Source organism: Protopterus annectens, chromosome 6.part0 (assembly GCF_019279795.1).
Source record: "Protopterus annectens isolate FY-2018-M chromosome 6.part0, PAN1.0, whole genome shotgun sequence".
Lineage (NCBI taxonomy): Eukaryota > Metazoa > Chordata > Ceratodontiformes > Protopteridae > Protopterus > Protopterus annectens.
The window spans coordinates 1,816,717,500-1,816,741,147 of record NC_056737.1 but is presented as its reverse complement, the minus strand read 5'-3'; the positions used below and the strand labels follow the sequence as shown (position 1 = coordinate 1,816,741,147).

The following is a 23,648-nucleotide window of genomic DNA, read 5'->3' as shown; positions in this document are numbered from 1 at the left end:
ATGCTGTGCAAAAGCTTAGCAGATATTGCCCATGTCATGTGGATGTGGCCATAAACAAAATGTGAATATAAAGGTATACACCTGAGGAAGCAATATGTGAAAGCGCTTGTGTGACAATAAAGAAGACTTCTTATACTTTTATTCTTCGATTCAAGTCTGCTTTTTTACCTTTATTGAAGACTGAAGACTGCTTTTTTACTTTGTTTTGAACACTGGAGCCTAACCTCAGCATTTTTTCTGGATTTTTGTTTGCCTTTACTGTGTTTGCAGAGGTATTCTGGTTGCTATTGGGCATTTTCTGCATAAAATGTGAATATAGTAAAAAAATAAAAACACAATACAGAATTGTTATTTTCCAGAGGAAACTACAGCATCAGGTAGAATGCATTTACTAATGAAATGAAAAGGGCACCAGAAAAGATGTTGCATGCCATACAACAATATATGCAACTTTCACATTCCTTCATGTGTTTGACAAACTTTGTTTTCTATGAAACTAGCAGTTTGGTTTCACACTACTGAAATTAGATTTCGTATTAAAACTGTTATGTGTGTGCAATAACCTGTTCAGCTTTAATAACTATGGGATTTTCTGTTGAACTAACCAAAATTTATATTATTAGAAATAAATACAATGCCTGAAGTCATATCCTTTAATTCTGATTTTCAGAAGTGGGTGAGAGAAATGCAAGAGAAAGAAAACAAGTTCAGAGTTAATGAATCATCTGCATCAGTTGACAGGTCATGTCCCCCAGTCCGTGGTTCTGATTCTTCTGTACTTACTAGGGAGACACAGGTACAGAACAAACCCTTAACAAGTTACTATGCATGTAATTGTTTTTTTCTTTGCAGTGACTTACTGACCCTCAAATATTGCTTGCTGTTATAGTGTTCAGAAGTATTGTGTGTTTAATAGAACTGTGCTAGATTTTTGAGCATGTTGTAGCCTGATTTGTTTCATACTTGTCCTTAACATATTGCCCAGAATGGCAGGTGTGGTAACTTTTTTTATCAAGATACCCTGGATTGGAATCATGTTGTTTGAAGGCTTAAATCATTCAGTGGAACTCGGTGAGACTGAGACTTCAAAACTGTTGCAAAACCACAGCATTTTCTAGAGCGACTGTGCTCCCTAACCATCCATGGGGGGGGAGATAAGATGATCAGATCCCCTTACTTATATTAATGGACGTCATGCTTATCTTAGGGAAGGGGGGTCACAATCTTAATGAGCTTGACCCTGTAATGAGCTGAATGACACCCCTCTGAAATTTAGTATTATTTTTGTTGTTGTATTTTTTATAATTACCGAAATATTATGGAATGAGACAGAGGCACAGCTGTTAACATTGCTGCCTCACAGCAGTTGGTTCTATAATTTGGTTCTCAGCAGATCTGCCCTCCGCGTGCAGTCTTCGCACTCTCCTTATGTCTGCATGGGTTTCAGTGAATACTTTGCCCCCCCCCCCCCCCATTCCAAGGACATGTAGGTGAATTGGCATTCTTCATACTTGCTTGTTGGTATATTTGTTGTGTGAAAGTGAATGTATGGTGTGCACCATGTAGTAGGATAGTGCTCCATTTAGGATTAGTTCCTCTGCCTTGCACCCACTGTGTGCTGGAATAGGCTTTGACTTCTCCACAACCTTAAATTAGATTATAAACTGGTAACTTGAATTGGAATGAATGAATAAAACATTAGCCAGCCATACTTCACTTTGTTAAAGAAAACATAATTTGTTATTTTGTAAATGTGCAGAAATACAAATAAATGGATTTATTACAAATCTTAGGATGTTTCATAGGTAGGTACTAGGCTATCTGCCCGAGGGCATTTATAAGCCTAGCCAGTGTGTGTCAGCTTTCGCCGCCCCATTGATTAATTAACTGAGCCTCTGTCAAGAAGAGCCAATGAAGTAATCCCAGGGGTGTATTTTCTTTTACTCATCCACTCATCAAGGTTTCTCTTGAAGAGTGTTAGTGAGGGGCTCTGCCTAATGTAGTTAGGAATTTTGTTCCAAAACATGGGGAGTCTGTGACAGGAATCTATTCCTCCAGTTCTATTTATTGTTGTGGTGAGGTTTAGCTCACTAGAGCGAGTGGCTCGCAGTGACTTGGATTTCTTTAGGTGGAGCATGTTCATCAATTCTGAGTTGGACACGGCTTTGTAAGTCGGGCAGAGATCGCCTCTGAGTAAGCGATATGCCACTGAGTACAGCTGGAGTTTTTTCAGTCGGGCTGGATAGGACATATGTTTGAGGCCAGTAATCCTCTTGGTGAGGTACTTTTGTGGTCATTCCAGCTGTTAGAAGTGCCTTGCAAGTTACATCCCAAATGGGGCATTGTACTCTATGATGGGTCTGATGAGTGACAAGTAGAGGGGCACTATAACCTCTTTATTACTAGATGCGAACCCTTTAGTAATTAGATGGGCTACATAGAAGGATTTCCTAACTACTTTGGCAATATGTTTGTAAAGGAGAGATTACTATCTACCTGGGTCCCCAGATCTCTTATTACCTCTTCTGTATTAAGGGGGCTGCCACCTATGTAGTAATTCATGGGTGTTTTGTTTTTCCCAAATGGGATGACTATGCATTTTTTGGCATTTAGCTTGAGTCCATGACTTTGACACCAGGTGTCTGTCTCAGTAAGGCCCTTTTGGAGAATGTCCATGTCAGCCAGAGAGTCAATTATAGATCCCAGTTGGCAGTCATCGGTGAACTTGGTTAGCCATAGTCCACCTGTGTTTGCCTGTACTTCTGAGAAGTATATGCCGAACAGTAGGGGTCGCAGGACCGAGCCTTGTGGGACACCACTTGTGACTGGTTTAGAGTCGGACTTGGAGCCTGCTATTCTTACCATGTGAGTTCTGTCTGTAAGCCATTTGGCAACCCATCTTGTGACATAGGGGTTTATGTTCAGGCTGGTGAGTTTTTCTATAATTCCTAAATGGGGAATAGTGTTAAAAGCCTTGGCGAGGTCAAGGTATGCTGTGTGAACTACCTTCCCCTCATCTATGGCCTTGGTGACTGTCTCGAAGAAGTCAACCAGGTTTAGTAGGCATGATCTACCCTTAAAGCCGAACTGGGTCAGGTCAAGTGTTTGGAGGTTCCCAATGTCTTTGATAATGAGTTCCATGATGATGCGCTCCATAGCCTTGCAGACTAGGTTAGTCAAGCTTATGGGGTGATAGTTACCAGGGTCAATTGTGGCCCCTTCTTTGTGGAGTGGAATAACAGTTGCTGTGCGCCATTCTATGGGCACGTAGCCTGTGGAGATGCTGAGGTTGAACAGTGTGTTTAGGTGGGGGAGTTAGTTCGTTATGTAGTTCGTGCAAGACGCAGCCTGGGACACCATCTGACCCCATTGACGCTGTGCTTTTGGCTTTTGAAAGGGCTGTTTTCACCTGTGCGTCTGTGATTTCCGGGACACAATGCTTTTCCGGTATTGTTGTGGGCCCTTTTGAGGGTGAGAGGGGGGTGTAGTTTGCACTGAATCTATCTGCCAGGATGTTGGCAATATCGGTGGGTTCAGTATATTGTGTGCTATTTTGCACTAGCTCAGAGCATATCTGTGAGTTGCCACTTAGATTCTTGACATAGCTAAAGAAGACTTTGTGGTTATCTTTTGAATCCTTGGCTATTTTTCTTACGAAGTTAGCCTTGGAGGATTTTGAGGGACCTTAGTTTCTTACTGATACTGATCAGGGATGTCTTTCCTTCTTGGGATTTGCTTATGGCAGGGGTCCACCAGACTGGTTTCCTTCTCTTAGGAGAGTGAGTCTTGGTTTTGCTAGGGATGGCATGATCCATGCATCCTTGTAGGTGCTCATAGAGTGCATTTGTAAAGGTTCCTGCATCTTGGACACTGTTATCCTTTAGCGTGGGGGCTGTAAAACGTACCACCTCTGTCTTAAGTAAGGTGAAGCTTGCTATAGAAAAGTTTTTCACTGTGGTTTCCTTGGTTGGAGGTGGTGGTGTGGTGTGGACATCCAGAGTGATTAGTTTATGGTCTGATCTAACCAGTGACTGGTTGACCTCCGGTGTGGAACACCTGTCACCCATGTTGGTGATGACCAGGTCCAATATGTTTTCACCTCTGTTAGGGGAGTTTACCAGCTGATCCAGGGCATTTCAATTGATAAATTCCAAGAAGTGCTGGACCTGGGAGTTTGTACTTGAGTGGTTTTCCCAGTTAATGGTAGGGTAATTGAAATCACCCAATATCATGGTGTTTGATAGGACCTTCATGTTTTCCAGTGTCTCCAAAAAGGCGGAGTGGTGGTCATAGGTCATGGAGGGTGATCTGTACCAGGCCACAATTTGCATTGCAGATTTGCCTGATGTTAGTTGCACATGGATGGTCTCGGAGGTATCATGCTGCGCCACTAACCTGGAGGTGTAGGTATCCTTGATGAATATAGATACACTCCCTCCTTTTATGTTTCGGTCCATGTTCTGTGGCCGAAATGTGTGGTATGAGTTGTAGCCTGGTAGTGCTGGGGTGCTGTGTGGAGCCTTGAACCAGGTTTTAGTTACTGCACAGATGTCAACGTTCTCCATAGTGAGGAGTGCTTCGAGCATGTGCATTTTGAGATTTAAACTCCTGGCGTTGAATAGCATAACCCTCATTTTTTTATTTGTGCTGTTTACGGAGGTGGGTTTGACTTTTGAGCCTTGCCTAAAAAAGGCACAAATCCAAAAAACAATGCTCGATGCTAAAAAAGACACTATGGGGGCAACAAGAGCCTTGGCCAGTATTTGAAAGCCTAGGGGTGACAGGTGCAAGGCGTCTCTTGTGAAGCAACGAGGCTTGTTGAGCATGTCATCCCAGGCTGACAGACACTGTATCCCCTTTGAATGACACCAGAAGCTTAGCCAATTGTTGAAATTGATCATTTTTTCTTTATACTGTGGTATCATTCTTGGTGAGAGCAGGATGCTACTCAGGGTCAGGGTCATACCTGTCTGGGCTACATAATCGGAGAGCTCTTCCATGTCTCTTTTCATGTAGTCTAGGGAGGTATGTCTCAGGTCATTTACACCAACATGAACAATGACAGAGTCATATTTGTACTTGTTCTGGAGTGACCAGAGTGCTTGTGTTATGTGGCGGATTCTGGCTGCCAACAGGCAGCTAACAGTAACCTTCTCCTTGTCCAGCCTAGTGAGTGGGACGTCAGCGTGCTTGACTATAGAGTCGCCTATTACTAGTGTGTTAGGTATGTTATTTCGCCTTAAGGGCTGTGATTGTGCGGCACACTGATTTTGTGTTTTATGTGTTGTCTGGTTTGTGACGGGAGGTGCAGGTTTTTTGGGTGTCTGCTTTGGAGGTCTCTGATGCTTTTGCAGGTTTTTATTTAGAGCCTCCGAGTATGATTTTGTGTATTTATGTGTATTTTTTGCCCGTGCTGGTTTAGTATGTCTATGTGAGGCTGGAGGTGTGGTGCAAGTGTTAACCTTCTCCTGACTGCCTGTTTCAGTGTTGGGTGGAGAGAGCTTAGCCTCCAGTTTAGCTATATAATTGCATCTCTTGCATATGTTAATGTTTTGTGGTAGGAGGAGAGGGTTGTGTGTGTACATGAGGCAGTTGTAACATTGCCTCAGGATACCCAGGTTCACCAGCTAGACTGGAGAGTATACCTGAAATTGCCCTTTGGTCATGCCTGAATAGTAGGGTGAGCTGCTTAGTCGCTTGGTTGCTGAGGGGTGAATAATGAGCCTTGCCCTGCTGGGCAATCTAGTGTCGAGGTATATTAGTGCCTGCTGTTAGGTCTGAGCAAGTGCTGGACTGTAGGATGCTTTTTAAGTGCTTAGGTTGAGAGTTAGACTACTTTCAAGGGAAAACCTTAAGAGGAGACTTGGTGGAGCCGGGATAAATTTAGCCCTGGCTAACTGGCGCTGCCCGGACGTGCAAAATCGTGCAAGCGTGGTTTTTACAGCAGGGAAATGAAAGAGATAGAAGTTAGACCAAATGGCCTATAAGCTACTAACTTCTGGGCTGGGGCCACTCATCCAGGGACAGATGGCTGCTCAAAGCTCCCTCTCTCACAGGTGAACAGAGAAACCTCCTTCTATCCAAGTAAGGTATGGGCAACTCAGAAAATTGTAACACAGCCCTGAATTCAGCACTAGCCTGAAAACTGGACTATACTAGCTTAGAAAGGTGGGAAACGAGGAAAACATTTTTTTTGAAAAGATAAGGCAAAAATAATAAAAAAATACACTTAAGACAGCTTTAAACGACTACAAACAGTAAAACATACACTTAAAACAGCTTTAGATGACTACAAGCAATCAGAAAAGGCTTTTAAACAAATTACCCAATTAACCAGTAAAAAAAATCTCAAAACTGAGCCCTGTTCCTGTAGTCTTCAATCAGACAAGTTCTAACTGCACACGCCTGTCACTGGGGTGCAGGGGAACCTTCTCCAAAAAAGAAGGCCTGGATTAGTGCTCAAGTTATACAAACAAAGCTAGATTCAGCATGCCTGGATCTAGTCTATGCTACAGCAAACAAGACGCACCAATTTCAGTAAGAAACAGTTCAAATATGCAGGCACTATAAGCCTTTAACCAGAAATCCCCAGCTCAGAAGGGCAGAGTCTTCAATCAGCAGTTCCCAACTTAGAAAGATGTAAGCTACCTGTCCTGCCACAACAGTGCAGACCACAAACCTTCTTAATGTAAAACAACTGGTCTGAAGCCCAAGTGCTTAAACCAAAAGGCTTGTAATAAATACAATTGAGTACTTTTAAGATGATGCAAAAGCAATAAAGTAACAAAGTAGAAAGAAACACAAATAGAGTAATAGCAGATGAATAAAGTGAAATTGTTTTTTTTTTTTTTTTTTTTTGAGTGAGCAAATGAGATGGGCCCAGGAGGAGTATCCAAATGCAAATTTACAAGAGGGGCGGGCAGTTTCAAAGTCACCAAGATTAACACCAAAACAAAAGCAGGGAGGGTAGGTGGGGAACTAACTGAAAAAACAGAGCCACAACTTCCAGCTAGATAGTATTCAATGCAACACAAATAAATAAAGTTAAATGTTGTATTATTTGAAAAAAGTGCAGATAAAGATTTACTTAAATTCACTTATGCGTCCATTTGATTGGCCAGCTAAGACCTACCTGCAAAGCTCAGAGTTTGTGTTTTTGTGATCAACTATTCAGTAGTAACACTACCTCAACAACAACTATTCAGTAGTAACACTATCTCAAAGGATACAGTCTTGATGCCATGTTATTTCAGAAAAAGTCTCTCATTAGTGACACTTAAAAGTATAATAAACGATCTGATTTCATTTTCATTCATTCCTCAAGGAATGGGTTCAGATCCGATCCTCGGATCTGACTTGGCCACTTTCTCTAGATTCTAGGATCCGACTCTCAAGCTCCTCCCTTGCCTATAATGCCCCTGACAAGTGTGTTACCACAGATCTTGTTTGCTGCTCTGCAGTTCGGTTGGAATTGCATTTGCTGAAGCTTATTTTGGTGTAGTAAATTAAAAACCTGTATATTTTTCTCTCTTATTCTTTTTTTCTACATTAAATTAGATACTATTATCTCCCTTACCAACTATCTAATTAGTCTGTTTACCAAATTTATTTTTTTAGTATTCTTCTTTACCATTGTTGGTAACCTTTCTACTACTGCTCCTTTACCTCTCTATGAGGTTTTTAGTTTTACCATTGTCCACCTTAAAAAAAAACAGATCTTTCTTTATCATTTAGTTTTCTGGCTTTCTGCCACTTTTCAATGAAAAGAAACACCACTGTAGAATCACAAACCTTCACTTTTAATAAGACAAGATCATAAAATCCAAGTTGATAAGACAAGACCGTAAAATCCAAGTTAAACGCTTTCACCCAGGAATCTCCCGAGCTTCATCAGAATAAATAATACTAAAAATAGTTTAACATGATGTCAGTTTGTCAAGGTCTGCAACATTAATTTCATAATTGTAAATTATTTGCCTGTCAAAACCTCACTGCTTTAAAATAATGCTTACAGAAATGTGCAAACATACTATACAAACAAAACCTGTATATATGTATTAACATATCATTCTACTTAAAACATAGTAATTAAAATCCATTTACAAATTATTTCGACTTAATGTGGACTTCTATATGTTATAGCTTTGCTGCCCTTAACTTAAGGACACTGTTTATTCTTAAATGGTCATTTAACCCTGGTTTTCTTGTTGCATCTAGTTTCATTTGCCAGAATAACTCTTTGTATTCCAATTGGGCTTCCCATGATCCACTCCTTAGGTCCTGTTTCACTTGTTTTAAAACATAGAACTTAAATCTACTATCCTTACATTCCTTTTGATGCCTGAACAGTGCATTGGTATCTTTCTGTACTAGAACATCATGCATGTGTTCATATATACGTCTTCTCAAGGGTCTCTCCGTCTTACCTATATAGAAGCTAGTACATTTTTCACACATATCAATATATACCACTCCCTTACTTTTACAACTGAATTTTCCCTAGCGTTCATTTTGAAATTCCTAGTTGGGAGGTTCAGGCTGTCTTGTTCTAAAACATTTGCACATTGGTTGCAAAAACCACATCTATATGTACCCGGACTCTTCCGGGTCCTCTCTATCCCAGTCCCAATTTTCTCACACTCACGAATTTCTTTTATATTCGTGTCCCTTTTCTTAATAAAAGTTGGGGCTGGGGGAATGTATTTACTAATCGCAGCATTAGTAGTCAGTACCTTCCAGTATCTCCTAATAATAGTCTCAAAATCAGTTGAGAAGGGAGCATGGGTATAAATAAATGCTAAGTCATTGAAAGTAGCCAATTCATCCGGAACAGACCGGGTACATCACTTTTCAAAATTACATGTATCTATAGAAATGGGGTGTCGCTATGGGCACCCCCATGTGCTAATTCCTATGCTAACTTGGTTATGCATTTTTGGAAGGTTAATTCTGTTTTTAATAACAATGAATACTATGCACATGTAAAATTTTATAGACATTTTGTAGACAGTGTCTTTCTTTTGTGGGAAGGGGATGAAGAGCTTTTACAATAATTTATATATTATTTAGAAACTACTACATATTTTTTTAAGATTTACCATGACTGTATCTAATACTGAGATTAGTTTCCTGGATGTCTCTCTGAAGAAGGGGCCATTAGGTATTTTGAACACTGAATTACACAGGAAGTCATGTTGGAGGAACAACCTGCTCTCTCAAGGGAGTATGCACCCTATCACATTTTTCCTAATATTGTTGAGTCAGTTTATGCATACCTCCAGATTATGCATGAGGGAGAATGACTGTGCAGAGTAGATGAAGTTATTAACTACTCAATTTTTAGATAGAGGTTATAGTGAGAGATTAGTATATAATATTAGAGAAGAGGTGGAACGTAATAGGGTGAATATAGCAAAACCTTACTACTCGGGTAGAGAATGGGATTCTGCTTTTCAGAAGCAGACTGGTGTTAATAAGGTCCAACCCAGTTTGAGATTTGTTACCAAATATACCAGTAATGTGACTCATATAAATTACATTGTACGTAAGAACTGATCAATTTTAACAACTTACCCTAAAACTGCTGCTATTATAGGCAATGTGGCTAGATTTAGTTATAATAGATGCCATAATTTGAAGGACTTGCTTTGTAAGGGGCATGGCACACAAGTTAGTGTATGTGTGAGAGTAGGTACCTTTCCATGTCGCAGGTGTAAAGCCTGTGTCATGATTTTCAAGCACAGACTTTTGAACATCCAAGCTCTAACTTTGTTTTTAAACCCAGAATTTATGCAGACTATTATACATCGAATGTGGTTTATTTGGTGACCTGTGATGCCTGTACTTGTTTTTATGTAGGGAAAACTACACAGAAATGAAGAGAGAGAATTTTGCATCACGTGTATGAGATCAGGAATATGAAAATGAACAATGCCTTGGCAAAACACATTAGTGAAAATTTAGGACATAAGTTTTCTTTCAAAGTGTTGCAACATTTGAATGAGAATTTTAGGGGTGGAGATGTGAATAACAAAGTTGAACAAGCTGAGTTAAACTTTATACTAAGGCTACAAGCAGACAGCTATCCAGGCATTAATAGCAGTGTTTGTTTGAAACCCACCCTTAAGGGGCGCAAATTGAAACACTGATTCTATTGGTTATTGGTTGAAATGTAACTAAAGATGCGTTTTATAAGGGTGATGTTTGTTTCTTTATGTATGGATCTGAGGAAGCAGAATATGCAAAAGCACTTATCCTTGTTTTATTAAGGTACTTAATTTATGCCTGTAGCTGTGGTAGCCTTGCTTTTTTTCCCCCTCGTAGTTTGACTAAAAAGTGCATTTCCTGTGAGCATAAGATACCCAACTGCCATGCCTACAGGGAGTTAGTTTGTTGTTTAGGCCCTTTACATCTGGACACCTCTTGCAGTATTTGTGCCAGATTCAACCCTAGAGCTATTAGCGATAGGAGGAATAAACTGGTGCTTAAGGGCCTTCTTTCTGCTTCTGCTCCTTCTTCTGTTACATCAACATCAGTGGCTTAAACCCCTTCTAAGTCCAGGGCTCCGAGGGAGCACCCAAAATGCTCCCCTGCACAGTCTCCAAAGTCAACAGTCCTTTCTGAGCAAACTCAGAATATTTCCAAGATTTCAGGTGCTGTTGTTAAATCACCTCTGCTCCATAGTCCAAGCTTTTCTCTGGAACTTGTGTCTCCGAGATTGAGGTCCAGGCCACCTTCCTCTTCTTTTTCCATTAGGTCCTCCCGAAGCCTTTCTGAGGCAGAGGTGGATAGGATGATGAGAGAATTCCTTAGAACACAAATCCAGATGGAGGTCTTGCTGTCCCTGTCTCCCATCGGATATGTGATCCTTAAACCTTCATTCCAGACTGTTATCGCTCCTTCTGTGATTTGACCTGCCGTTTCAAAGCACTCTGATCTGAGATCTTCGAGAGTCAAATTGTCAGATCTGAAGAAACTGCTATTGTCCACTCCAGTGACTTCTCTGATCTGAGTAGCTGCTACCCCCTGGAGCACGATGGTTCTCAGATCTGAGGGGTTGACTTCAACTCTGAAGGTTCAGAGTCATTACTTCCCCTTGGGGATTTAGTGTTGGACAGTTAGTCTCTGACTCCTTCCTCGGTGCGGAGAATCTAGGCGGTCCTTGCATCATCTATGCCAAGAGTCTTAGCTCCAGTCTTATTGTCCTCTGCTTCTCCTGGTTCTTCCACCTTCGAGGATGGAGAGAGTGTTCTCTCAGCCCAGAGTAGTTTTGCCTGTTGCGCATTTGGTTCCAATCCCAGTACCTTCTTTGGATCCTGTGTCTGAGTCTTCTCTTCCTACACCTCTGAGACAGGCAGCTTGTATGACCTTCCAAGCAGTTCCCACTAGGGAACTCCCCATTTTTTCTTCTAACACCTCTCCAGAGCACTCCCCTGAAGAGGTTCCTCAGAATAACTCATGCAAGAGGAGGCACTTGGATTCCCCGCAGGAACCCCTCACAAAAGAGAAAGATTTTGGGTAAGGGTCCCTTAGAGCTCCACTTGAGGATGTTTCGTTTGGAGACATTTTAAGAGATCCTTCACCAGAAAGGTGGTTGATCTTCCCAAACCCCTAATCTGTGTTCTTGGAAGCCTTCAGGTCTGGACTATTTATGTCTTATATTACCCCCTTGCAAATGAGCTTACAGTCCTTGTCTCCCGCAGGGCTCCATGGAACTGATCCCCAGACGCCCGGATAAAATGTTGAGTGCTCCCTCTGACGGACAACACTGGACCAAAAAAATCTCTGTATATGCCATGGTTGTTGTGCCAGCCACCAAAAAGGAGTTGGCTGAGTAGAGCCCTGTTGTCCATCCCCCTAATAGGGAGTCTAGCGCGTTGGACCAGTTTGGGAAGTGAATATGCTTCAGAGACCTTTTCTTTATGGTCGCTAAATTACCTGGCACATTTCACTAGGTTACAGAGGGTCTTAATTAAGGAACTGTCCAACTCTTCCCCTGGGTTCATGTAGTTAAGAAACTGTCTAACTCTTCTCCTAGGTTCATGTCCATAGAGGAACAAAAGACCTTTGCTCATAACTGGCCACCTTGTAATCCATTACACATGTTTCCGTAAGGTTACTCTCACACACAGCTGAAGGTTCCTCATGGGCAGCTGGTTCAGGTATAGCCATTAAGAGACATGCCTGGATGCGGTTGTGAGATATTGTGGAGCTCTTCAAGGCGTCATTCATTAATGTTCCTTTTGATGGGTCATCTTTGTTTGGGCCAACTGTTAGAGATTGTTTCCTGCAGTGAACAAGATGGAAAGACCTTATCTGCTGTGGGAATCCATTTTCTACCTCGCAGAGATACTTTTCTAGGAATCAATATGGCAGTAAAAGGATGTGGTTCCGGAAATCTCATGAACCTTTCCAAAAGTTGCATGGAGACTTCCCCCGCAGAGGCAGTGGAGGAAATAACTACAACAGAAGATGCCATTCATGTGGCAGAGGGAGTCTGCAGAATCAAGGGTCTTGAGATTCCCACTCGGACAGATCCTTTTTGTGCTCCTGAAAGGTTGCTCAACTGTTCTTCTCTGGAGGCAGTCGGGGGCACTTGTCCTTACACCTAAAAGCCTGGATCGCCGTCACAAAAAAATCATGGGTGCAAAGGATCATATCCAGAGAATATTTCATTCCCTTTTTATAAATTCCCCAAAAGAAAAGAAAATGTCTCCCCAATATTCCACCCAATCAGTGAGAGGTAGCAGCTCTAGGTTCAAAAGCTGCTGGACAGAAGTCATCCAGTAGGTCCCGCCAGACTGAAGAGGATCCAGAATTTACTCAAGGTTCTTTTTAGTGGCAAAGAAAACGGGAACTGAGACCCATCTTGGATGTCAGTTATCTGAACCAGTTTGTAAAAAATTCCAAATTAAGAATTGTCACGGTTCAGTCCATTCTGCCTTTCCGTCAGAAGGATGACTGGATGTGCTCTATCGATCTTCAAGATGTGTACTATCACATCAAAATGAACAGGCAGTCTCAAAGATACCTATGATTCTGGTTGCGAGCCAGTCATTACCAGTTCAGAGCCCTGCCCTTTGATCTCACCACAGCCCCCAGGGTGTTCACCAAATGCATGGCAGTGGTAGCAGCTCCTACAAGACTGCTCAAGTTCAGAGTGTTTCCTTACTTGGACAACTAGCTCTTAATGCACTGACCAGGCATCTTCTGGAAACAGCCAGAGATGATCTCAGTCTCTGGGAATTTTGATCAGTTTAGCCAAGTCTTAACTTCAACCAGTTCAAGTCTTGGAGTTTGTAGAGACTAGTCAAGATACTGTCAAGTGTCTAGCTCTTCTGTGTCAAAAGTTCTTACTTTGAAATTGCATATCAAATAGGTTCTTTGTCATCCTTCTCTCCCAAGAAAAATAGTACTCAAAGCCCAGGTCAGTGGCTGCTGCAATAACTTTAATACCCACTGCTTGTCTTCATATGAGAATTCTTCAATGGAGTCTTCTGGTCTTTTCATTGACATCCCTTACAACATCAGATAAAATTATCTCCTGTTTGCAGAAAATCCCTGCTTTGGTGGATACACTCAGAAGAAATTTGTCAAGGGTGTCTATATATTCTTCCTGCCATGAATGCCACATTGACCACAGATGCCTCCCAGTTGGGGTGGGGAATGAGCATGACTTAGGACAGAGACCATTCAAGTCACAGGGTTGTCCTAACAGACCAATTTGCATATAAATGTCCTGGAGATGAGAGCGGTGCTTCTAGCATTGCAGGCCCATCAGAGCTCTCTTCAGCTAGAAACCATTGCTATTCAGATGGACAATATGTCGGTAGTCTGGTACATCAACAAGTAGGGGGAAACCAGATCTTACTCCCTTTGCCGAGGAGCAGTGAGAGTTTGGCAGTGGGGTGATCTCCTCCAACTGCTTTTTGTAGCAATGCACATACCAGGAAAGTCCAAAATTTTAGCGGACAAGCTCAGCAGAACCATCCTGATGCCGCATGAGTGGCCTCTCAATCAATCACTGGCAAATATGATCTTCCACAAATGGGTCAACCATTCTGTGATGCATTTGCCTCTCCCAGCAACAACAAATGCAGCAGGTTCTTTGCCCTAGTTCCCCCTCAGGGACATTCACTGAGAGATGCTTTAGTCCACGTTTGGACTTCCAGTCTCCTTTATCCGTACCATCCCCTGCCTGTAATCCACAAATTTCTTCAGAAAGCGTTCCCATTGAGGAACAAAGTAAAATTCATTGCTCCCTTCTGGCCTCTGCAAGTTTGGTTACTTTCCTATGGTCTCACCTAGTATGTCCTCCATGGACACTAGATCCCAGTCCAGACCTCCTGTCACACCCTTCAGAAATGATTCATCTGGACATTGCTGGCCGCGAGTTGACCGCATGGTTTCTTCAATTCCAGTGATGGCTAGACATTTTAGGCTTTCCTCCCCAGTTAACCAAATTTTTTTTTCATCTCACAAATCTTCGACTAGGAAGATTTATGAGTAAATGGAAGAGGCTTTCCTTTTTGGGCTCATCAGAGAGAGTTGGATCCTTTCACTGTTCCACTCCCTGCTATTTTTTAGATTTCCTTGCCTCCATTTGTCAAAGCAGAACAAGTTTCTCCACCATCAAAGTTCAGTTAGCAGCCATCTGCAGCTACCACATCAAAGATAATGCTTCTCCACTGACTTCATCTAAGTTATGTAAGGCCTTTCTTAAAGGTAGCTTTTTACTTTGAACCCCGATTAAGGACCCCATTCCACCTTGGGACCTGACTTTGGTATTACAGACTTTGATGCATTCACCTTTTGAACCTTCAGCTGAAGTAGACCTTAAGTTTTTGTCTTGGAAAACGGTCTTTCTGGTAGCCATAACTTCAGCAAGATGAGTTTCTGAACTCCAAGCACTCTCTTCAAAACCACTATATTTGATTTTTTTCACAAAGATAGTTAATTCACGCACTAATCATTTTTTCTACCAGAAGTTGCCTCTGAAACAAGTTATAAATCAAGTGATCAATTTACCAGTTTTCTGTCAAACATTTGACAATAAAGGAGAATATACCCTTCATATTTTAGATGTACATAGTCAACTTTGTGTTTACTTTCACAGGACTATGGAATTTAGGAAAACTGATCAAATCTGAAGTAGTTACTTCATTTGTTCTGCAACCTGTGGGTCTCGGATCCGACCGGCAGCTTTCCAAGCTTCAAGATCCGAGCTCCTCCCCTCTACCCACAATCCCCTGTCACCACCACACTACCTCAGATCGTTTTTGCCGCGGCTTGAATCACAAGCATCTTGAGAAGAGCTCCTGAGCTTAGTAGCAGGGAAGTGAATTTTTTTCTTGAAATTTTCTTAAAACTTTGACAAGTTAAAAGTAAGAGTGTTGAGAGTGTTTCTCTGACCTTTTTTATTTTCGGGATTGCGTTTTGTTCAGTTAACCCTCCCCTAGGTGTTTGGGCGTGTGAGTGTGTGTGTCAGGAAAATGGCCGAAGGCCATAAGGCTATATTTTCAAAGTGCACTGGGTGCGGCCATAGGCTTTCCCCAGCTGATGGCCACACTCAGTGCGGTATATGCCTGGGGGTTGCCCATTTGTCTTCAGACTGCCAGGTTTGCGCAGCCTTCAACCCCCGGGCTGTGAGGGACAGGAGGAACAGGCTTATTCTGGCGGGATTGCTTCCCCTGGAGGAGGCCTCTTCCTCCTCTCCCTCCAAGGTGCAGGCTGCCCAGGTAGCTTCGGCACCCCTGATTCCCTAGACTCAGGCTGGGACTCAAACTCCCACTACTGCCTTGAGTACGAGGGAAGTTCAGTGTTCTCCTTCTAGGGAAAAGCACAGGGCGAAGCACAGACACAAGAGGCGAGCCGAGCCTCATCCCTCGGCTCCGCCTTCGAAGACTGTTAAATCGCCTCCGAGGGTGTCAGGACCTTCTCCTTCTCGGCTCCGATCCCCTTCCTTCTCGCCGGAGCCGGAGGAGGAACTCCTATCACCCTTGAGGTCGTCGAGGCGGCCTTCCAGGCCCGCCTCTACGACCTCCTCTAGATCTACTAGGTCTCTCTCCAACGCGGATATGGACAGGATGATGCGTCGGTTTCTGCAGACCCAAATGCAGATGGGGGTGCTCCTGCCTCCCCCCCCCCACAGGGGGGGAGTGCAGCTTCAATATTTGCCCCGATTTCTCCTTCTTCAACCCGGATCCGGGTTTTGGAGTCTTCGGATCCAGGCCCTTTCGGAGCCGGGGTTTTGTCAGCGCCGGTGGCCCAAGTCTTCTCGACGCCGACCATACCCTCGAGTGTCTCGGATCTGAGCTCTCTGGGCCGTGGGCCGGGAGTCGGATCCGTGGGAGCGGGTGCATCTTCGGCGCCTCCTATGTCGGAGAGCACCTCCCTTTCGGATCTGATGGCTTCGGCTCCGACCCCAATCCCTATCTCGGAGCCGGAAGAGAGTAGTTCTCCCTCGGCGTTCGAGGTAGTGGAGAGGGTACTGTCGAGATCTTCCAGGTCCCCGACTCGGGCTTTGGATCCTTCCGCTCCCTCACTGCATACGGGTCTACCTTCCATCATCCTTCCATCGGGACAGCCTGCTCAGAACCTCCAGTTGGTTCCCTCGGAGGAACAAGAGGCCGTTGACAAGCCCTCTTCTGATAGTCCCACAGAGGAGGTGCCTCGTAAACGGACGTGTAAAAGGAGACACATTGGACTCCCCCGAGTCCGTCACCACAGATACGGACTTAGAGGAAAGGGAAGGTTCCCCAAGGTCACCCCCCCCGAGGATGTCTCCTTTGGAGACATCATGGAAATGTTGCGTATTGGGGGGGGGGTGGTCTGCCCAAAAACCTTCCTCGGATGAGTCCGTATTTCTGGAGGTGTTTGAAGTGGGCCCATCTACCTCCTGGGTGTCCCCACCGGCAGATCCCCTGGTAGATCTCCTGACTACCAGGGCTTGGCAGGAACCCGACACAGTGGAGCCTATCCCACGCCGGCTGAATAAAATCCTTAGCCCCCCTTCAGATAGGCAGGCTTGGGCCAAAGGGTCTCCAGTTGATGCCATGTTGGTGGCTGCTGCCACTAAGAGAGAACTCTCCCAGGAGAGCTCCACCGTCCACCCACCTGACAAGGAGTCCCGGGCGCTGGACCGTATAGGGAAGCAGACCTTTGCTTCAGCAACCTTCTATGTGAGGGCGCTGAATTATATGGTGCATGTCATCAGGCTACAACGGGATTTGATCAAGGAATACACTGCAGCTCCACCAGAGTCCATGTCGGTCGAGGACAAAACCGTGTTCTCGACTCGTATGGCCACTCTCAAGTCCATTTCAAATATGTCCATGCGGCTACTGTCTTGTGCTACGGAGGGAGCCGCAAGGGCCAGCGGGGCAGGTGTTGTCTTGCGACGCCACGCCTGGCTCCGCCTTTGTAATTTCGTGGAACCTTTCAAGGCGTCCTTCGCGAATGCACCCTTTCACTGCTCTTCACTTTTTGGCAAGACCGTACGCGATAGACTAGTCCAAAGCGAGAAGGACAGGAAGACGCTGTCTGCCGTCGGAGTCCGCCTCTCGAGCCCCCAACGTTCCTTCTCAAGGAATCAGAGGGGGCAAAAGAAGCTGTGGTTCCGCAAGTCTCAGCAATCCTATCCAGCTTCGGACTCCGTGCCCTCCAGAGGGAGAGGGGGGCAGGGTGGACACCGGCCCAGAGGCAGAGGGGGACCGCGTAACTTCGGGTCTAGGGAGCCTTTCTCTGAGGGACCCGTGCAGCAGCCCTGAGGGCTTACCCGACTGTCCAGCTCTGGAGGCAGTCGGGGGGCATTTAACGAAGCACCTGTCAATGTGGGAGTCCATCATGAACGATCGATGGGTGCTCCGAATTATATCCAGATTCTACAAAATTCCCTTCCTATTTCGCCCTCCCTCAGGTGGTCGCCTCCCCGATGTCCCACCCAATCAAAGAGAGGCGGCGACTGTAGAGATTTCAAATTTGTTAGGAAAAAGAGCCATCCAGCGGGTCCCCCCAGACCAATCCGGATCGGGCTACCACTCAAGGTTCTTTTTAGTGCCAAAAAAGACGGGGGACCTCAGGCCCATTCTAGACTTGTCCGCCCTGAACATGTTTGTCCCCAAAGAGAAGTTCCGGATGGTCACTCTACAATCTATTCTCCCCTTAATGCAGGAGAACGACTGGATGTGCTCTATAAACCTCAAGGACGCGTACTACCACATTCTAATGGACAGACGGTCCAGGAGGTTCCTCCGCTTCCGGCTAGGGGCCAGCCATTACCAGTTCAGGGTCCTTCCGTTCTGACTCACCTCAGCCCCCAGGGTGTTCACCAAAGTCATGGCAGTGGTTGCGGCCCACCTGAGGCTTCAGGGCATAAGGGTCTTTCCGTACCTAGACGACTGGCTCCTCACAGCAACAACAGGCATCAACTTTGTGCCGCGAGGGACTATGTTCTGTCTCTTGCCGACAGCTTGGGCATTTCAGTCAACATACTGAAGTCTTTTCTTCATCCTGTGCAAGCATTAGATTTCATAGCAGCCAGGCTAGATTCCCGATCTTCTCGGGCCTTCTTTACCTCAGACACGCTGTCCAGCGTCTCACTCCAAGTTTTGGCTCCTCTTCGCACCAAAGCTCCACCGGTGGAGTTAGTCCTGAGAGCACTAGGCTCGATGGCAGCGGCTATCGGCCTCTCTCTCCATGCTCGCCTAAGGATGCGTATATTACAGTGGACACTCCAAGTTCAGTGGTCACTGTTACTCCACCCATTGAACACTCCCATCCCCCTGAGCAGGGTTTGCAGGGAATCCCTCCTTTGGTGGCTTCACTCCCCAGAACTCAGGCAAGGGAGACCCTTTGTGATTCCCCCTCCCCAGGCCACGTTAACCACGGATGCTTATCGCCTAGGGTGGGGGGGCATTGTTTGGGCAGAAACGTCCAAGGTACGTGGACCTTGTCAGAGACTGCCTTGCACATAAATGTTCTGGAGATGAGGGCGGTGCTTCTAGCGTTGCAGGCTCTCCAAGACCTTCTACCTCTAGGAACAATTGCAATACAGACAGACAATATGTCAGTGGTCTGGTATGTAAACAAACAAGGGGAAACCAGATCCTACCCTCTTTGTCGAGAAGCCATGAGAGTTTGGGATTGAGCGATATCCACCAACCGCTTTCTGATAGCAACGCACATTCCAGGACGATCCAACATTCTGGCGGACAAATTGAGTCGAGTAATTCTCAGTCCTTATGAGTGGTCTCTCAATCCAAAAGTTGCGAAAGAAATTTTCCACAAGTGGGGTTGGCCTCGCTGCAATCTTTTTGCTACCCCCCAAAACACAAAATGCAGCGAGTTCTTCGCAATTCTTCCCCCAGAAGGGGAGAGCCCCAGAGACGCTCTGATTCATGCTTGGCCTCCCGGTCTACTCTATGCTTACCCCCCGCTTCCGCTCATGGCAAAGTTCATTCAGAAAGCTGCACGGTTGGGGAGCAAAATTATCCTCATAGCCCCATTCTGGCCTCGTCAAATCTGGTTTCCATACCTGCGGTCTCACAGTCTCTCCTCCCCTTTAATCCTGGATCCCATTCCAGATCTGATATCGCACCCAACGGTGTGCCCAACACCGAACCTGGTAAACCTCAAGCTCGCGGCTTGGTTGATCCAGTTCCACTAATGGCAAGGACTCCCGGTATCTCGTCACCGGTGAAAACTATTCTGGTAGCGGCTCATAAACCGTCCACCAGGAAAATCTATAATAGCAAGTGGAAACTATTTTCTATCTGGGCTAACAGCCAGGGTCTCAACCCTTTTTACTGTTCCGATTCCTACAGTCTTGGATTTTTTGTCCATGATATTTGAACAAGGGGCCAGTGCATCAACGGTAAAAGTACAGTTGGCAGCAATATCCCATTTTCATGTGGGAGACGGATTAGGATCTCTAGCATCTACAAAATTGTGTAAGACATTCTTGCGTGGCGTTTTCCTTCTCAAGCCACTGGTGAAATCCGTGACTCCCCCTTGGGACTTAACCTTTGTTCTGCAAGCCTTAACAAAACCTCCTTTTGAACCTGCAGCTTCTGTACCCCTTAATTTTCTGTCCTGTAAAACAGCATTCTTGGTAGCCATAACTTCTGCTAAAAGGGTTTCAGAACTCCAAGCTTTGTGCATGAAACCTCCCTATCTTATTTTTCACAATGACAGAGTGTCTCTCATGACTAACCCATCTTTTTTACCAAAAGTGGCATCTGTGGCAAATATCAATCAGACTATCAATCTGCCAGTGTTTTTCAAAAAATTTCAAAATAAGGGAGCATACATGTTGCATACACTAGATGTACATAGGCAGTTGCATTTTTACCTGCACAGGACCAAAGACGTTCGTAAGGCTGATCAACTGTTTGTGTCATTTGCACCTTCATCCATGGGAAAACCTATATCCAAAGTGAATACACTAAGAACCAAAAACAGCAAAAACCAATGACACCAAAAAGTCAAGGAGATCCGGCCAAGCAGGAAATTGTGCCAGCAAACACTCAACCCAGACAAAGGCCAAAATCCACACTGTGCAGATAGTGTGTTCCAAAATGAAACCGACCACAGCAATAAATAAAATAGCAGGTTTATTGTGCCAACCCAAAACGAATTTACCTAGGTTTCGTCCGTGTGAACGAACTTCATCAGAATACGTATCTTAATGACATCAAAACACTTAAATACACAAGGTTACACCCCACTTGAATCAATTAATGACATCTTACAGCTCATCAAAAATACTAACACCTACTTAAAGTGGTAGTAAATTCTAAACATACTTAATACATAAAACAAATACTTAAAATACACTTCCTAAACCAACTAAGAAGGCTAAATGTCATTATAACAATAAATGTATGCAGTATGTGTGTATGTATATTAAACATAAATGCTGTATGATAAAATTCAAATAAAATGAAATAAATGTAATATATATAAATAATGTATAATAAATGTTTATGTAAAGATAAATAATGTGTCTTTTAACTCAATGAAAAATAAGCCTTAGACCCAATGTGAATTAATTGTTGCTGTTGAGTAAAAATTAAATTAAAAAAATACTAAACAGCTGAAAAGGCTAAAAAGGCAAAACAGCTAAAAAAAAATATGTTATGTTGAATCTCAAGAATGATTATTTACCCATAATCCTATTAAGCCTTAAAATAGGCTTAATGGTGCAAAATTCATTCAAACCTGGTCGATTGTAAGCATCTAAACATATCTGCCATCTCAATTCCTTAACATCCAAATCATATTTGGTGATCATACCCTGTGGATCATAATCAATGTGTTGGATGATACAAAATTTGAACCTGTGGTTAACATTAGTCTGTATATGTCTGGCAAGAGCATTAGTTGTTTTCAGATGTTGTATATCCAGCAGATGTTCTTTCACCCTGTCTCTAAAATGTCTGCTGGTTTTACCAACGTAAAATGCTTTGCATTCCTGACATAATGCAAGATAAACAACATTAGATGTGTAACAATTAGAAGTGACCATTAATCTTAATATTGTGGGAATTCACAACAAAATTATGACCTGTGCAATATATGTGGGTACACACTGTACACCTCCCACATTTAAAATTGCCAATAGGTCTATTAGATTGTTTCCCACTAAAATTAGTTTCTTTTTCAAAAATGTCCTTAAAAGACAAGTCTTTCCTGTAAACAAAATTTAATTGCCCCTGAAACAAATGCCCCCAAGTGTTGTCTCTGGCCAAAACCTCCCAATTCCTATCAATAATGGTTTTAATGACTTCAGAAGAATCATTAAACGTAGAAATGTACAACAGAATGTTGTTAAATACCGGTTTGACCACTAAATTATTAGAATTAAGTCTGTCAGATAAAAAAACGTGACGTAATATGGCTTGATATGTCCCTATGTGTCTTTTGTGCATCACTTCATGAAAAATTCTTTTACATAAGTGTTTGGGATACCCCCTATTGTGAAACAAAGATGACATATAAACCAATTCCTCAACAAATTCATCATCATCACTCACCATTCTAGCCGCCCTGACCATCTGCCCTTTAACAATGGCCTTTTTCTGATGGTCAGGGTGCCAGCTCTCGTAATGAAGATAGGAATTGGAGAAGGTTGGGTTCCTATATATATTTTAATCCACCATGGATCCTATCATAGGATAATTTAACATCCAAGTACGTAATAACTTCGTAACTGGTTTCATGAGTGAACTTTAAGAAACGTACAGTATTATTGATATACTCAAGAAATAAATTCAATGCCCTATGATCTCCATCCCAGATGAGAAAAATATCATCCAGGTATCTTGAATATGTTTTAATATGCTCATAAAATTCACTTTTGAATATGTAATTATATTCCCAATAAGTCATAATAGGATTGGCATACATGGGGGCACATACTGCCCCCATTGCCACTCCGTTTACTTGTTGGTAATAGTTGCCTTCGTAAAACAAAAAATTGTTTTGCAACACAATATCCATTAAATTGACTAGTGTGTTGATTCTATCTTGGTCGTAGACGTTGGTCTCAAAAAGTTGTTCCTCCAGCCATATTAAACCAATGTCATGTGGAATGGCTGTGAATAAATTACATACATCCACCGTTACAAAGCAGTAACCATCTTTCATATCAAAATCTTTCAATTTTCCTAAAAAATCCCATGAGTCTTTAGTGATATAGGGAAATTTCGACATACCCATTTTAAAATGGTAATCCAAAAATTGACTAATGAAGCAAGTTTTGCTCCTTTTCCCATCCACTATCAGTCGGAACTGCAAATTGTTCAACCCTTTGTGTATCTTAGGTATACCAAATACCCCACTAATAACAGGATTTTCATTGTTTAAGAAATTATATTCAATCTCAGAGATCTGCCCTTGGAACAACATATCCTCAAGTGATAATTCTATTTTTTTATGAGCAATGTTAATTTCATTTAAACTTACTTCAATATAGGAGTCACTGAGTAACATGGTTGTCATGTAAGAAATATAGTCACTTTTATCAGTAATAACCACATTGTTGCCCTTGTCGGGTTTCATTATTCTAATGTCTTTAAAACCACATATGTCCCTAAGTATAGCTTGTTCATCTTTGGACATGTTTGTATGCATAGGTTGTTTGTAAGATTTGTGAAATTTCCTGATGTCAATTTCACTCAACTTTTCAAAAATGGCCACTTTGTCATTCATTGGGGGATTAAAAACACTAGGCTTGGTAAAATTACCATTGACATTCCTATCCCCATTATCAGAGCTGTTATCAAATAAAATTTTTAAATTTAATTTACGGGCAAACAACTTTAAGTCCAAAATGGATTCAACTAAGTTCTCTTTACCACACGGAACAAAACTGAAGCCTCTCGAAAAAAGATTAACATGTTTGCTATCCATGGGAACCTTAGAATAGTTAAAAAGTTTAAAAATCACCCTGGCTGTTAGTGGTAACAGTAGGATTACTTAAAAAATCACTATTCAAAACATTCAGGACAATATTGTCATCATCATGATTATTATTGGACAAATTATGTCCGACCGTATCATCCACCATCACTTCATCAAAATATGCTTCAGGGTCTAAATTAATAAAAAAATCAACATAAAAACAATTGTCTTCCTGTGTCAAAGAA

General features: G+C 43.0%; 1 protein-coding gene across 1 annotated transcript in view; it reads left to right on the top strand.

Moving 5' to 3' along the window:
• Nucleotides 1-23,648, top strand: part of SPAG1 (sperm associated antigen 1) — a 3,545,022-nt gene that overhangs the window by 261,061 nt on the left and 3,260,313 nt on the right. Inside the window, exon 3 of the mRNA XM_044075164.1 lies at nt 671-796. Within this exon, the coding sequence (XP_043931099.1) occupies nt 671-796 (126 nt within the window). The remainder of the gene's footprint in view (nt 1-670; nt 797-23,648) is intronic.